This window comes from Dendrobium catenatum, unplaced genomic scaffold, assembly GCF_001605985.2.
Source record: "Dendrobium catenatum unplaced genomic scaffold, ASM160598v2 fragScaff_scaffold_334, whole genome shotgun sequence".
NCBI classification, from domain to species: Eukaryota; Viridiplantae; Streptophyta; class Magnoliopsida; order Asparagales; family Orchidaceae; genus Dendrobium; species Dendrobium catenatum.
In genome coordinates, this window is record NW_021318796.1 from 2,482,105 (window position 1) to 2,496,664 (window position 14,560).

General features: G+C 41.0%; 1 protein-coding gene across 1 annotated transcript in view; it reads left to right on the plus strand.

Moving 5' to 3' along the window:
- The window catches only part of LOC110110735 (protein unc-13 homolog), an 83,751-nt gene that overhangs the window by 65,162 nt on the left and 4,029 nt on the right, over window positions 1-14,560 (plus strand). The window contains exons 24-26 of the mRNA XM_020842340.2: window positions 5,719-5,796; window positions 5,865-5,960; window positions 7,832-7,927. Coding sequence (XP_020697999.1) covers window positions 5,719-5,796; window positions 5,865-5,960; window positions 7,832-7,927 — 270 coding nt within the window. The remainder of the gene's footprint in view (window positions 1-5,718; window positions 5,797-5,864; window positions 5,961-7,831; window positions 7,928-14,560) is intronic.

The following is a 14,560-nucleotide window of genomic DNA, read 5'->3' on the forward strand; positions in this document are numbered from 1 at the left end:
TTAGACTATTTGAGCGTATGAGCTCCAAAGGTGAAAGCTTCCATTATTAAATCGTGGATTCTTGTTTACCGTCGTAGCTTTACAATTACTCTTTGCATTTTCTTGAATTGTTTAGTTAATCGACTTCGCTCTTCTTTGCCTAAGAAAGTTAAAGACTAAGAACTCCGAGGATCATTCCGTGTTATAAGTAATAACTTTATTTTGGGAATACTTTGCTAAATTGCTCTCTTTAATTTCTTAAGTAACTCCTATCGTTCCACATCATCTTGGTATCAGAGCATGGTAGGCATGCATGACATGTTTAGAAAAACATCATAGGGTCTAGCCTTTCGTTATAGCTTAAATATTGCATGCATATCATTGCGTAGTTAAATTTTATTCACTGTTTACATTGCTGTCCTTGCATTTCCTGCACGCATTTAGTGGAGTTAAGTCATTCTAGCTAGTGTCTTAGTGCTGCCCTTAAATCCATATCGATTCTAAGTGCGTAGGACAACTACATCCTTGATATAAACTGCTGTCCTCACTGTTCCAGCAACATTTAGGCACCTTTTAGTGAACTTAATGTTGTGTCTAGGCGCTGTCTTCACCCTAGTGGTACCCCCATAACATCTAGACGACTTAAGCCACTGTTTAGTTTGCTGTCCTGAAATTTCCTGCTGCTGATAGTCACTTTTTAGTAAGCATTTCGTTGCGTTTAAGTGCTTTCCACACTCTCTAAGCCCTCCAAAACACTTAGACAACTTTATGTCATGTTGTAGTTTGCTGTCCACATCATTCCTGCACACATCTAGCGAACTGTAGGCTAGTTTCTTTAAGTGTTTAGGTGTTGTTCTCAACCTAACAACCTTCCTAAGTGCTTAGGTTACTTAATCCACTAGTGTAGCTTGCTGTCATTCAATATCTGCACCCTTTAATGAGCTTAAGTGAGCTTAACTTAGTGTCTCAATGATGTCCCTTACACCCAATCACCTCTGAGTGTCACTTGGCGCTTCTTAATGGACCCGATTAGATTTCAAAAGAAGTTAGATGACCTAGTTAGTCTTGTAGGCTCTCTAACTAACACCACAAAGGAGGAACATGTTGACTCTCCCCACCCTAAGTACGTGCCTCATTTGGTCAATTATGCTAGTCGGAAGATGTACCACTCGACTTATCAACCTAGACCTGAGCCTAAGCCTCAACGACCTCACTTAGAGTCACCTTACAGTCTACCCACCTTTGATGGTTCCTCAAACCCTTACTACTTTAGGGAATGTGTTAGACAATTAGAGGACTATTTTTAATCACGTCATATCCCCGAGTCTCACTAGGTTGACATCGCTAAGTCTCACCTAAAAGGTCGGGCTCTTTAATTTTGGATGAGATTGGAAGATCATAAGGAGTCTCGCGGTGAGTACCCTACTTGAAAAGACATGAGGCGAGAACTTAATTTAAAATACCGACCCTCTACCAGTGACCGCCATCTAGAGCACCAGCCTACCTTCTTTGTTGGAACAAACTGTGGACATTACTGTGGTCGAGACCACCCATCTTTTAGTAACATCAGGGTTGCTGCCCCACCCTGTAGGTCTTCACCTAACCTTGATGGCCGACCCTTTATAGGGTCTTCTGTTGGATCGGTCCCATATGACTCCCCACTTGGGCCGACTCCTAGCCATCCCATTCAACCTTTAGCCTCCCCAGTCCTTGACCCTACCAGTGTCATTTTAACCAAAAAATGCATTACAAAGAAAAAGTCCCCTGAACCCGAAACTGAGTACATCCATTTCGTGGATACTAAGGATATTATTGAGAACGAGGATTTCTTTGAGGATGAAACTGAACTGAGTGATTTAGACTCCATGCAGGACTTAAACCCTGAGCTAGGAAAGTTGGAACATTTAAACGTCGACACCTTAGCCCACCCTGATCCTAGTCTCCTTGAGGATAATTCTTTAGATAAGATTTTCCTGGATGATATTAACTTGATCTCGAAAGGAGCTGATCTGGCTGTGAACACCACGAACTTAAATTCGAAAGTTTTTGACTTAATTATACCTCCTATTGAGAATATTAGTATGAATTTGGAAGACAGTGATTTGAGTTTGAAAGTTTCTGAGCCTAAGTTGAATAATGAGTCTCCTCTTGCTTTATTGGAGTCTGTTTTAGGAGTTGCTCCTCTAGATTTACGTGTGAGCGAGTGTGTCTTTCTTGATTGGACTTATATATCCATTCTTCATACCAACCTTAATGTTAGACACAATGTTAGCCCATACTCTCTTGACATCTTCCCAACTGTTGTTCCCACTTTTGTTCTAGACACTCTACCCCATCTTGGGAGTCTCATACCTATTGGCGACTCTTTGGGCTATCCCCTTATGGACGTGAGTCAGGACCCATCCTCTTATCTTGTTCTTGATTCATTCATTTTGCCTTTTATGTTCTTATCCTTCCCTGTCAAGGACCGTCTCTCTCCTAATGGGATGAATTTACTAAATGACATCGTTGACCCTAGGAGACTACCTACGACCTTAACTGAAACTTCCTATAGAAGTGCCCTGATAGCTAAGGATGTCTTCATTGCTCCTCCTACACCAGTTCCCTTAGAACCGAACACTTTAGACCCCCTCTTTTCGTGACTTGCCCACCTTTTTTTCTAGCCATGTGTTTGTGTGAGTTAGTATATTGTGTGTGTGTTTTGTAGTATGTTGTCTCCCTAAATTATCTGTCTAAAACTTTTGTGTGAGCTCATGATTCTTATCATTCATCATGCACACCCGGTCTCTTGCATCCACATTTGCTTCTCATCTCCAGGAGAGTTACATACTGAGATTAAAAAGAAAATTGAACAAAGTAACACCAATTATAAAATTATTGCTGATAACAAAAGAAGGTTCAAAGAATTCAAAGTTGGAGACTTCGTGATGGTACAGGTCTGCCTGGAGCGTTTTCCTCCTGGCACTCTAAAGAAGCTGCATGCTCGAGGCGCTGGACCGTTTAAGATAATCTCAAATGTTAATAGTAATGCCTACGTACTGGACCTCCCTAGAGGTTTTAACATGAATCCTACATTTAATATAGAAGATCTAGTAGCCTTTGAAGGACTTGAATTTAACCCCCAAAATTCACTCCATAATCAGCCTTGTGTGACCCCACCTAGTGAGATCCCCAACCTAGCTCAATTCCCCAATTTACCTTACTCACCCATAACGGAGAAGATCGAAGCAATTCTAGATGATGAGATTATTTCCACAAAGGAAGGAGGGCGCCGAAGGTGCCTAGTTCTTGGAAAAGAACACCGGAAACAGAGGACACATGAATTGATCGAGAGGAGCTACAGAGATTGGATCCAAACCTTCTAAAGCTATACGAGAGCTTCCACAGTCCTCACTCGACACGGTCGAGTTTTCTCCCACCCGGGGAGAATGATGGGGACATCGACAAGAGGTTTCGACGTGTTTATCAGAGGTGACACAGAAGATCGATGGCCATGATGGAGAGTCTTTACTTTTGATGCATTTTCTGTATTAGCATTTTATGTATTGATCATTTTATTTTAGTTTTTCCTTTTTTTCCCTTATGGGTAGTTGGTCGCTATTGTAGCCCAAGGGGTATTCTAGTCTTTTGTTTTATTTGTCATTTTGAGGCCTATATATATGACCATTTTCTTATGTATGAGGATGATGAATATTTTAAATAAAATTTTGTTGTTTGTCTTCTTCTTCATCTTGTGTGTGCACTAGAGAGAAAAGAGAGCCCGAGGTAAGGGCGAGCACAATACCCACCAGTCATTGGAAGAGTCCGTGACTCGTGATCTACCCCCTTCATCCCCGTTCTTCTTTTCTTCCCTCACCCGCCGGCCATAGCTTTTCCCCCAAGCCGCCAGCCACATATCCTCCCCCTTATCCCCCACATCCTTTCACCCCTAGCTTCCCCACTTCAAATCCAACCTCCACCAAAACCACCTAGACCCGACGGCAAGCTCTTCCCCCTCCCTTAGCCACCGGCCATCATCCTTGGTCTTAGTCGTTATGATGATTTCATCCTTCATAATGATTCTCCCTTAATTTAGATCTTGCATCAAAGAAAGGAGTTAGTGAATTTTGAAATTCAAAATTTAAAATTAAAAAACTTTCCTTATTTGCAAAGTCTAAATAAGGAAGTTTTTTTTTAATTCAAAATTCAAATGGAATTTGATTGGATGACTCATTATTTTCCCCCCACATTATTCCAACTCATTTGGAAAGTGATTAAATCTCCCTAATTCCTCCTCTCATCCCACATGCCACCGGCCCTACCAGGGAGGAATTCCCATTAATGTTACTTTAATGCATTAGTTACACTTGATTCAAAAATCCAAATCCAAATTCAAATTAGCCTCCCTCCAAATTTACTCAAATCTGAAATTAATTTCAGATTTTGATTAAATCTCTTCAACACCCCATCCTATCCTAACTTCTACCAAGACCCTAGCCTCCTCCCCACCTCTCCTAGCGGCACCTCCTCCCCCTCCTCTCAATTCACCATGTATGGAGGAACCCAAATGGAACTTTGGATTTATGCATGACGATCGACATCCTCCAATCGCCATTCTTTGACGTGGGCTTTGATTTCGACGACACCGTTGAAGAATACATCGACCGTATCCAATACAGCTTAGTTGACGTGATCGACGAGCAAAGGTCAAAGGGACGTTGGATCATCATTGGACGACCATCTTCCTCCACCACTCCGGCCACCTTTCCAAGAACGACGATCCTATGTTCCTTCTTCCTCGGAGTGACCTCAATTCTAATGTGGAGACTCTTCTTCCGCTAAAGCCTAGACTATTTGAGTGTATGGGCTCCAAAGGTGAAAGCTCCCATTATTAAATCGTGGATTCTTGTTTACTGTCGTAGTTTTACAATTACTCTTTGCATTTTCTTGAATTGTTTGGTTAATCGACTTCACTCTTCTTTGCTTAAGAAAGTTAAAGACTAAGAACTCCGAGGATCATTCCGTGTTATAAGTAATAACTTTATTTTGGGAATATTTTGTTAAATTGCTCTCTTTAATTTCTTAAGTAACTCCTATCATTCCACATCAGCTTAGGTTTACTTGCATCCCAAGTACTCACTTGCTAAATCATATCTTTCTTAGAAAATTTTGAGTTGAACTCCTACATCCGCTGAGAGAGAATACTGAATCAAAGCTTTGTTGAGGTGCACCTACGCTGTTATATTTCCAACCACTGATCTAGTTATTCTAAAGGACGTGATCTAAGGAATTTTATGTTTTTGGTGGCTCATGGACTTCTAAGGATTTACATCTTAAGACAACGATCTCCTAACTTAGTTTAGTGAAATATGTAGGCATTTGAGATGTGGTTGGTTGAAGTACTGGTTTTTGCAATCAATATAAATGGAAGCCAAATTTTTAAAAAGAATTACATTCCAAAGGGTTGGTTCATTTTTAGACATGTTAGGTTTGTTTTTCTCCTCTTTTCGGGGGCAATGCCCTAGCTCCTTGTATTTTCTTTGAAAGTTATTACTTGCAATCGATAATAGCCTGGTAGACTTTAGTGGATTATCTATTGAAATGGATGTTGTTTAGAAAGAAGTAAAAAAATTGCCCTTTTGCTTTCCATTTGCTCAAATAATTGTTTTTTTTTTGTTCATGCAAAATGCCACTTTATTTTCTTTCAAATAAATGTCCAAAATTTATAGATTTTTACAATCTTCGTTGTGGCTGACGCAGGTTCTGAACGAGCTTTGTGATATGATCATGGAGCCGCTTAGAGATCGTGTTGTTACTGGGCTCCTTCAGGCATCCATAGTAAGTCCATTCTTGATACAGTTTTTAAGTTGATATTTTGATATATTCAAATACTTTGTTATGTTAAGGATGGTTTGGTTAGAGTACTGCTTGATGGGGGTCCTTCACGTGTCTTTCTCGCTGCTGATGCCAAGCTTTTAGAGGATGACCTTCAAATATTGAAGGTATAGGCTATCTGCATCACAATTATACTTCGAATATTGTGGTAACGGCTTGATGTACACTAATTTCTACTGTCAATGTGTGTATGCTTGTTTTGTCTAAAATTGAATTTATACTTCTTGTAGAATGGTAATGTTTTAATAGATCACAATGGAGAAAAATGATTCATGTAGCCGACCCCACATAGTGGGATAAAATCTTGATGTTGTTGTTGTTGTAGAATGGTAATGTTTCTTTGTATGTGTTTCTTGCGACTATGCATCCTCTTCAGAGAAGAATGCTAGTTCTCGCCTCGATTTTGGTTGCATGACTGTGGCCCTCAAACTTGGTCAAAGTTGTTCCTTTCATTTAATATAGGAAATCTCTCATGCATAAAAAAATTCAGTTTCATGGTGAATCAGTGATGTAATTGTAGGAGACAACCGCATATCAAAATGCTAGTGATCACATTTTTGCTCATTTAAGCATATGTACCTTGATTTTGATTTGCAGATTTAAAAATTGGAACCATAAAATTGTTCTAACAGCCCTTGTACTAATATTCATCTACAAAGATAAAAAATCCTTCATCATATAATATTAGCCGTCCTTTTGAATAATGTTTGAGGCACTCTTAAAAAAAAAATGTTTGATGCACTCTTTGCCTGATCAAGTGATGGGAAGAAGCTGCTGAAATCATGTTGACTGCCATTTTTTAAGGTTTTGAGTAGTATGCATTATATTGATCTTGTGCTCAATAGCCTCAGAATTAGTAATCACAACTTGGAGGAGAGTGGAATTTTCTCTCGTTAGAGGAGACTGGTTTATCCCCATATGTTGATATACCGTTACTCTATCTGATGATCAGGCTTTGTAGAAAAGTGCTGCTATTAGTTTTGTTAGTCTTTGTTATTACCATCCTTACATCATCTAATTGGAACTTTCTTTTCTGAGTCCTTTCTCTGCCCATTAAATTAAGTTTAATTGAAATCTTGCATGTGGTTCATCTGCCATGTCAATTTTCATGTATATTTAGTGTTGAAAATTATTATGATTCCTTCTTCTTTACTATCTGTTCCTGTTTAATGTTGCATTTTTTAGGCTTGGTGAGTCGATTATTATAGAAATTCTTATGTCTGATTAGTTATTTTGACTTAGTACCATATTGTTATGAAACTTACGCCAACTAATTTGTGGTCATTTTATAAAATCCATCATCTCATTCATTACTGTTTTAGGTGTTTTCATTATGATTTAATGCAATTATCAAACATCCAGTGATCACTCGGGCTCGAATCCCCTAACTTTCCAAAAAAAAACCCAGTGAGTTAAATTTTTTGGGATTGGTTTTCTTTAATTAGTTTTGACAGCCCATCATTCTCTCAACGGCACTGCTGTCACACTTGTCACAGCTTCATTGAAGTTGGCTTTTGTGAATTATTTTCTTCTTTTCAATCCAGCTTAGATCTATTTTCTATGTTTTGATTTTTCTCCAAGAGAATAATCAAAGAATTAATGCGTTTGGTTTACTTGTTTGCTTGGCCTCTTACTGATGTAACTTTCAAACCTCATCCGCTAACTTTCCCACCCGTAGACCCTAAAAACATTTAAATAACGACTGTGCTTGGTTTGTTTGTTTACCAGGCCGCCTCTTCTGTTCATTCTCCAAACTAATTATCCCAAAATAACCCACTGTTTAGGGAGGAGGAAACCCTCTTTCCATGGTGTAAATGTTATGTTTATTTGATCCTTACTGCACCACGTTGAATTTATTGTTGTAAAGTTAAATAATTGGAAATGGAAAATTGTAATACAAAATTTAGATAATCAAGATTGATTTAATTGCAGGAATTAAAATAGCATATTAACTTGAGAATATTCTCATGAATTACAGGAGTTCTTCATATCTGGCGGAGACGGGTTACCTAGAGGAACTGTTGAAAATCTTGTGGCTCGTGTTCGCCCAATAATTAATTTGATTAGCTTGGAGGTATGGTGTCCTTGTTGCATTCTTAATAATTGTGGAATAGTACAATGGTTGCAGAACATTTTTATAAGATGTTGATAAAACTTGCAAATTAATTGCTAAATAACTTTGCTTTTGGTAATGAGAAATCCCAAGTTTGTTACATTTTGTTACTTTTTCCTCTTTTCACAATCATTGTAACAAGGTAATGTATCCATAGCACACCAGATTCTCAAACAATAGTGGCATACAACCAAAATCATCTGTCATAAACTTTCAAAAAAAAAAAAAATCATCTGTCATAAAAATCTTCCACTCAGCCAACCTTACCCATTATTTCATTGTAATTAGATAAAGCTATCCATAGCCAACGGGAGTGCATCCCTTCATCTTCTATGTTAGATAAACAAATTTAATTTCTACTTAACCCCTCTCTGGCCAATGCTTGCTTGCTAGTAACAGCCATTCTAGTTGAGTTATGCTGATGGGAATGACCTTATCAGTATATTCAACTGTCAACTTGGCTATAATACTTCCATCAATAGTTGATTGGAATCTCTATCTTAATCTCTTGGGAGTTATATAAGCAAAAATACTTTTACTCGGCAAGTCATGAGCTTAGAGGAGCTTTGCTTGATAGGTCGAGCACAATGAACGCACTTGTTGAGAGGATCTTAGTATTATGGTTGGTTATGCCTTACATTAGAGCAGAGGGGACCTTTAGCTCATTGAAATAGATTGTAATGGCCTTGCTAGAAAAAAAACATCCCTACTTGTTGAACTTAGTTGGCTTATGTAAGAGCCCTCTTTCACAGCACACACCACGCTACCCCATGGCACCTCCCCGACCAAAAAAAAAAAAAAAAAAACCGCACCCCAATCTCGCCACCTACACCCTCCAAGTTTTATTCGATAAAATGAGTATCTTTTGGTGGTCCTCATCTTTTTTTCTCAACACTCCATGTGGATTTTGTCACGATGAGCTAAGTGGTTGGGCTGGTTGGTCTTACCACGATGCATGCAGAAGATAGTTTTTTGGAAAGCTTGCATGAAAGCCATATAATGAGAAAAGCAAGGTTTAAAATTGCGTAATTGAGTATTGAGGCGTTTTTCATTCGTGAGGCGAGGTGTAAGCGTCAAGGTGTTTTGAGGTGTAAGTCTCAAAATCTAAAAATTACGTAAAGTGAAAATAAAAGTTAAAAGTGATTTTTATATAATATCCAAATAATATGTTAAAGGATGACATCTTAACTTTCTATTGAATTATGAAATAATAAATTTACATACATACGAAACAAAAAATTGCATAAGATGTAAAGTGGTAAGTGATAAATTATATGAAATAGAATTAAAATCCAAATATTACATGAACAAAACAACATAAAATATATGAATTGCATAAAAGTGTCATATAATATTAAGTTTAGCTCTAATATTTTTTTCTCAGTTGTCTGCTCATTTAAGTTTAATTTCTAAATAAAGTTGAAATAATTGGCAACAACTCACAAATCTTATGTACTATCATTACTAAGGGGATTTTTATTTGAGTCGTTGTTATAACAAATTGGTATCTTCCTTGACTCAACCTGTAGGGTCCGATACCTCTCAATCTGCTTCTCCTTCATTTATTTCAATTATCTTCATATTTCATAAATGTTTGTTGTCAACATAAAGATAAGAGTAATTCTCCAAAAAAAATTAGAGGAGATGGTGGCTGCGTGCAGCTTTCAAGTGATCCCCTGCAGCGGCTACGAAAGTGGTGGCTGTGCTGAATGCATTGGGCTGGAGGTCGAGGTAGTTAAGAGGAAGTTGCTGCGACTTGGGGGTACAAGAAGACATGATTTTTTTGAGGCTTTTGTATAAGATTTGGGTAAGTTTTAAATAAAAATAATACATAAATAGAATGAGGCATACGCCTCAAGGCGAGCCTGAGCCAAGATGAGGTGTAAGCCTCATAAAAAAGCTCGAGGCTTAAGCCTTGAGGTATTTTTCACTGGAATTGTGCTGAGGTGAGCCTCATATTGCACAATTTTAAGCAATGGAGAAAAGAACTTATTGGTCATCCATGACAATCATGTGAGCAAAGAAGATTTAATGGGTTGGCCAGAAACCAGCTGCAGGTCCCAAAGGTTAATTGACATATTGTTCAGCCCAATCCAGCAGGTGTTTGTAGCACTTTCCCACTGCTTAGCTAGTGCCTACAACCAGGAGTATGAAAGTCGTCTGTAATCAAACAATGAAGCGTAGATGGCTCTGTAAACTCCTACCCGCTTGAGCACCTCCTGATGTGCTCTCAGAATATGTTGGGCCCGACAATCATAGCTCTTCAGCAGCCGGAAAGGGCTACCAAATACAAAATCATATCGTTGTTCTTTAATTTCATGGTGTGACAAGCTGTAACTCAACAATGTAATAATGCCGGTGTGCTCTGCAAAATCTGCCATAGACTGTAACACATCTTGCTCTCTATAACTCAATCCTTTGACAATTCGATCCAACAAACTACCGTCACTGTGACGAAGCTTGAGGGTGATCACTCAATCTGTAGGGTCATGTCCTATAGGAAGCTCTGACTCATAGGATAATAATGATACGCCGTTCGATCAAATAGGTGGGCCCATGGGGCCCACCGTGGCTTCTCCTTACTCCCAGCGGGTTTGCCCGCCTCCCCTTCTCCGCCCGTAGACCCGCACGAGTCCAGGGAGATGGACCAGGTGAACCGATCCATCAATACCGCCATCTAGAAGATCAACCTTGTCCTCAAGGTTGAAGTCTGGAAATTGCTCCCGCATGGCTTCGTATATCTCCCAAGTAGCCTCATGTGTCGGTAAGTCCTTCCACTCGATGAGCACCTCCCTCTTGCCTTGATCATTCTTCCTCACTTCCTTCACCTGTAATGGCTCTAGTAAGAATTGCATATCTTTTGTGAGGCCCTGGGGTATAGTAGGAGTGGCCACAGTATGATCCCCTATGCACTTCCTCAATAGTGATGCATGGAATACAGGGTGGATGGAGGAATGAGGAGGCAACTTGAGACGGTAGGCCACCATCCCAACTTTCCCTTCAATCTCAAAAGGCCCATAGTATCGTGGAGAGAGCTTCTCACTCCTTTTGCTAGCTAAAGTCTTCTGTCGGTAAGGTCGTAGCTTCAGGTACACCCTCTCTCCCACCTCAAATGTCACATCCTTGCGGTGAGCATCCGCCTTGGTCTTCATGATCTGCTGGGCTCTCAATAGGTGTTCCCTCAACTCTCCTACACCTTATCCCTCTCCTGCAAGTATTGATCCACTAGATATACAGTGGTCGTCCCCTTCTGATAATTCACCAACGGTGGTGGATCCCTCCCATAAAGAATCCTGAAAGATGTGAACTGAGATGTGGTATGGTAGCAAGTGTTGTACCAATATTCTGCCCATGACAGTCATTTGACCCACAGCTTAGGTGATGTAGTGGATCGTCAGAAGATACGACCTGCAAGAAGGATTTGGGTTTTCCCAATTCAATGTCTTTTCCTTTTACAAAATCTGCTATTTATAAAGTAAAAAAGAGCATTCTAGAAGCTCATTCTAACAAACTAGATAAGGTGTCCTAGGGAACACCAAAAGCATAAAATGCACCGCATCATTCTCCTCTTGCGTAAAAAGAGCTCGACTTCGTTCGAGGCTCGTTAATTAGAAGGGAGGTAAGGTGGCAAACAAATTCTAGGATTGAAGACTTTGTTCTCAATATTTCTCTCCTCTGGAGTAGTCTTTTGGAAATCCACAAAACTTTCCAATAATATCATGTTGGAAGAAGCAGGATTAGTACTTCCTCCAAGGAAATCTGGGCGGGCAGACGCAGGGGTAGTAATGTATTGCTGAAAGAGGTTCCGAGTAACATCTGAGTTGCTCTCCGAAGTGTAAGTCGGCCGAACTTTCTCCCCTCATGCAGGAAGTTCTCTGGAAATGATGGCCTTCAGCTCGGCTGCGTACTTCTTCTCATATTCAGCAAACTTTGCATTCCACTCTGCTTCAAGAGAAGCACCTTCAGGGACATGGTGGCTCCAATGGCCTTTCACATTAAAGTTTTTGGATACACAAATCCACAATTTAGGATCAAATTCCTCTGTCATTTCATCTTCATACACATGTTGCAAGAGATTTGCTTTTCCCTTACCACCATGCTCCACTATAGCTAGAAGAGAAATGTTCCTGTACAAATCAGTTCCATCCTCCATGTTAAGTGCAATCACATCTTGATAGGGCCTGCTGCTATCCATAAGAAGATCTAATGCAAAATATTCAACGGAGAGCTGAGTGTTATGCTTCATTGCCTGGCCATAAAGAGTTTGTAATAATGCATGGCCAATAGCTACTCTAAGCCCAGAATATGTGTGATCAACAGTGGTGTAAGAGGACTTAGCTGAAACTTTATCAAGTTTTTGCACAACCTCCTCTAGCCTCTTCAAATTTGGTTCAGATTCTTTAGCAACATTTCGTCGAACAGCTTGGGGGCGTTGCGTTGGATCAGCCTTGTCACTAGAATTTATACTAGGCATTTTCACACATGTTGAAGTGGTCAATGCTGCAAAGTCAAAAGAGGGCTGGGAAGCAGAACTCCCAAAGAAAGAGCAGGTAGCAAGTTTAGAGCAGAGGAAAAGGACATAGCACTTCCAAATGAGAATGAATATGTTGAAGATGACGGTAACTGATTGGGATAGGTTGCGGTGCCGTTTAGGCCAAGACTCTCAAGAACGATGCAAGTAACTCTGCCATCGGAGGAGCAGGATACGCCGGGCCACCTGCATTGACCAGATGTTGAATGGTTGCTGGCGGAAAAGAAACTCAGGCGGATACCGACGGGGTCGACTGGGGATTTGAGGGATAGCAGCGCAGAGGCGTTGGCTTCGAGTCTTGCTCGGCGGACGATTCACTCTTACTTGCCAATGCGACGACAGCAGAGCCGGTGGCCCTCTCCACCCTTCCAGATAAGGATGCGACAGAAGCCGATGCAGAGAGCGGTGATGCTCTGGCTGAAGGCAAGACCTCTCCGTCTCCAGCCATGATCGAGGAGCCAGCTGACCGTAAAGGCGAGGATTCAATTTCTCCATCGAAATCTGAAGAGCCTTTGGACGAAGTTGGATCGGAATGAAGGAAGGCATCGGTCACAGGCGCCTGGAGGGGGTGCTCTGTTTGAGCGGGCAGCATCGGAGGAGCGGTAACGGCGGAATTGGAAATGTCCTCAGGCGGAGTTGGGAGTTCTGGCATACTGAAGATTTGTTCGATCGAACAATCAGCAACGTGCGTGGGCTTCTTACGGGAAGAAAATGTCTCCGACGCTGCCTGCAGTGGAGACGACAGCTTGGCCGATGGGGGAATGTTGGGGACGTTGACGTCCTCCAGCAGCTTTTCCGTCCCGGTGGATTCCGCAATGGCCGTGGGATTTTGCTGAGTGGAAGGAGTTGCGGGAGGTGTGGAGAGGGAGGATGCGGCTGCAGCGACGGGGTCGACGTCAGCGACGGCGGACATTTGTTGGAACGGCTTTAGCTCATTGCTCTGGTTGTGATCAGCGACCTGTTGCATCTCGCGTGGACGGGAGGAGTTGGGAGACGGAAGATGTTGGAACGGAGGGTGATCGCGCCATCGCAACGGACGCTCGAGCAGCGGATACTCCGGCGGCGGATCACGCCATCGCAGAGGGAGTTCGAGCGGGGCGTAGTTATCAACGACGGTGGGAGTATGGCGGGACTGATGGCGCCTGCGTGAAGTGGATGAGGAGATCGAAGAAGAGGAATATCTCGGTATGGTTGCCGACGACATCCTCATCCAAATTGATACGCCCTAGGGTTTCTTAATTTCGGTTTTGCCCTAATTCCCCCTCAAATGAAGAGGATTTCTCCACCAAATCCAAATGAAAGCAATCACAAGAGAAGTGGGATGAAGAACAAAAGCAATTGCATTAAAATCCAAGAGAAAACAAGATAAGTTTGTCCACTTCGAGAAGGACAAGGTCTCCCACTATAAACCCTTGAAAAAAAGCAAGAAGAAAACAAGAGAAAAGTTCCACTTAGCATAAAGAAAAATTGAACCCTAATTGCCCCCCTAATACCATCCCAAATTCCCCTCACATCCCTAAACTACCCCTCCAAATCAACCCTCCATTCCCCCTCAGCATTCCGCCGCCCCCCCTGATGCCGTTCGATCAAATAGGTCATGGGCCCACCGTGGCTTCTCCTTGCTCCCAGCGGGTTCGCCCGCCTCCCCTTCTCCACCCGTAGACCCGCACGGGTCCAGGGAGATGGACCGGGTGAACTGGTCCATTAGATAACTGAGGTGAACGAATGAATACCTCGACATATGTATCCCTCTTCATCAGCATATCCTGATGTCACGACAACCTATCTCGAATGGGGGCAGAATGGGCGAAGTAAAATCTGTCACCAACATTACCCGGTAAAATTGTCAAAATTATGTTGAGAGACCGATGAGTTGGAGAATTGGGGAATTTTTATTAATATGAACTTTAAATTAGATGAAACTAAAATTAACATTAAAATCCTAATTAACTATCTTAATTAATGAAATATTTTAATAAAATTAAATCCCAATTTAATTAACTAAACGATTAATGGGCTCATTTATGTAACCTTATATATATATATATATATATATATATATA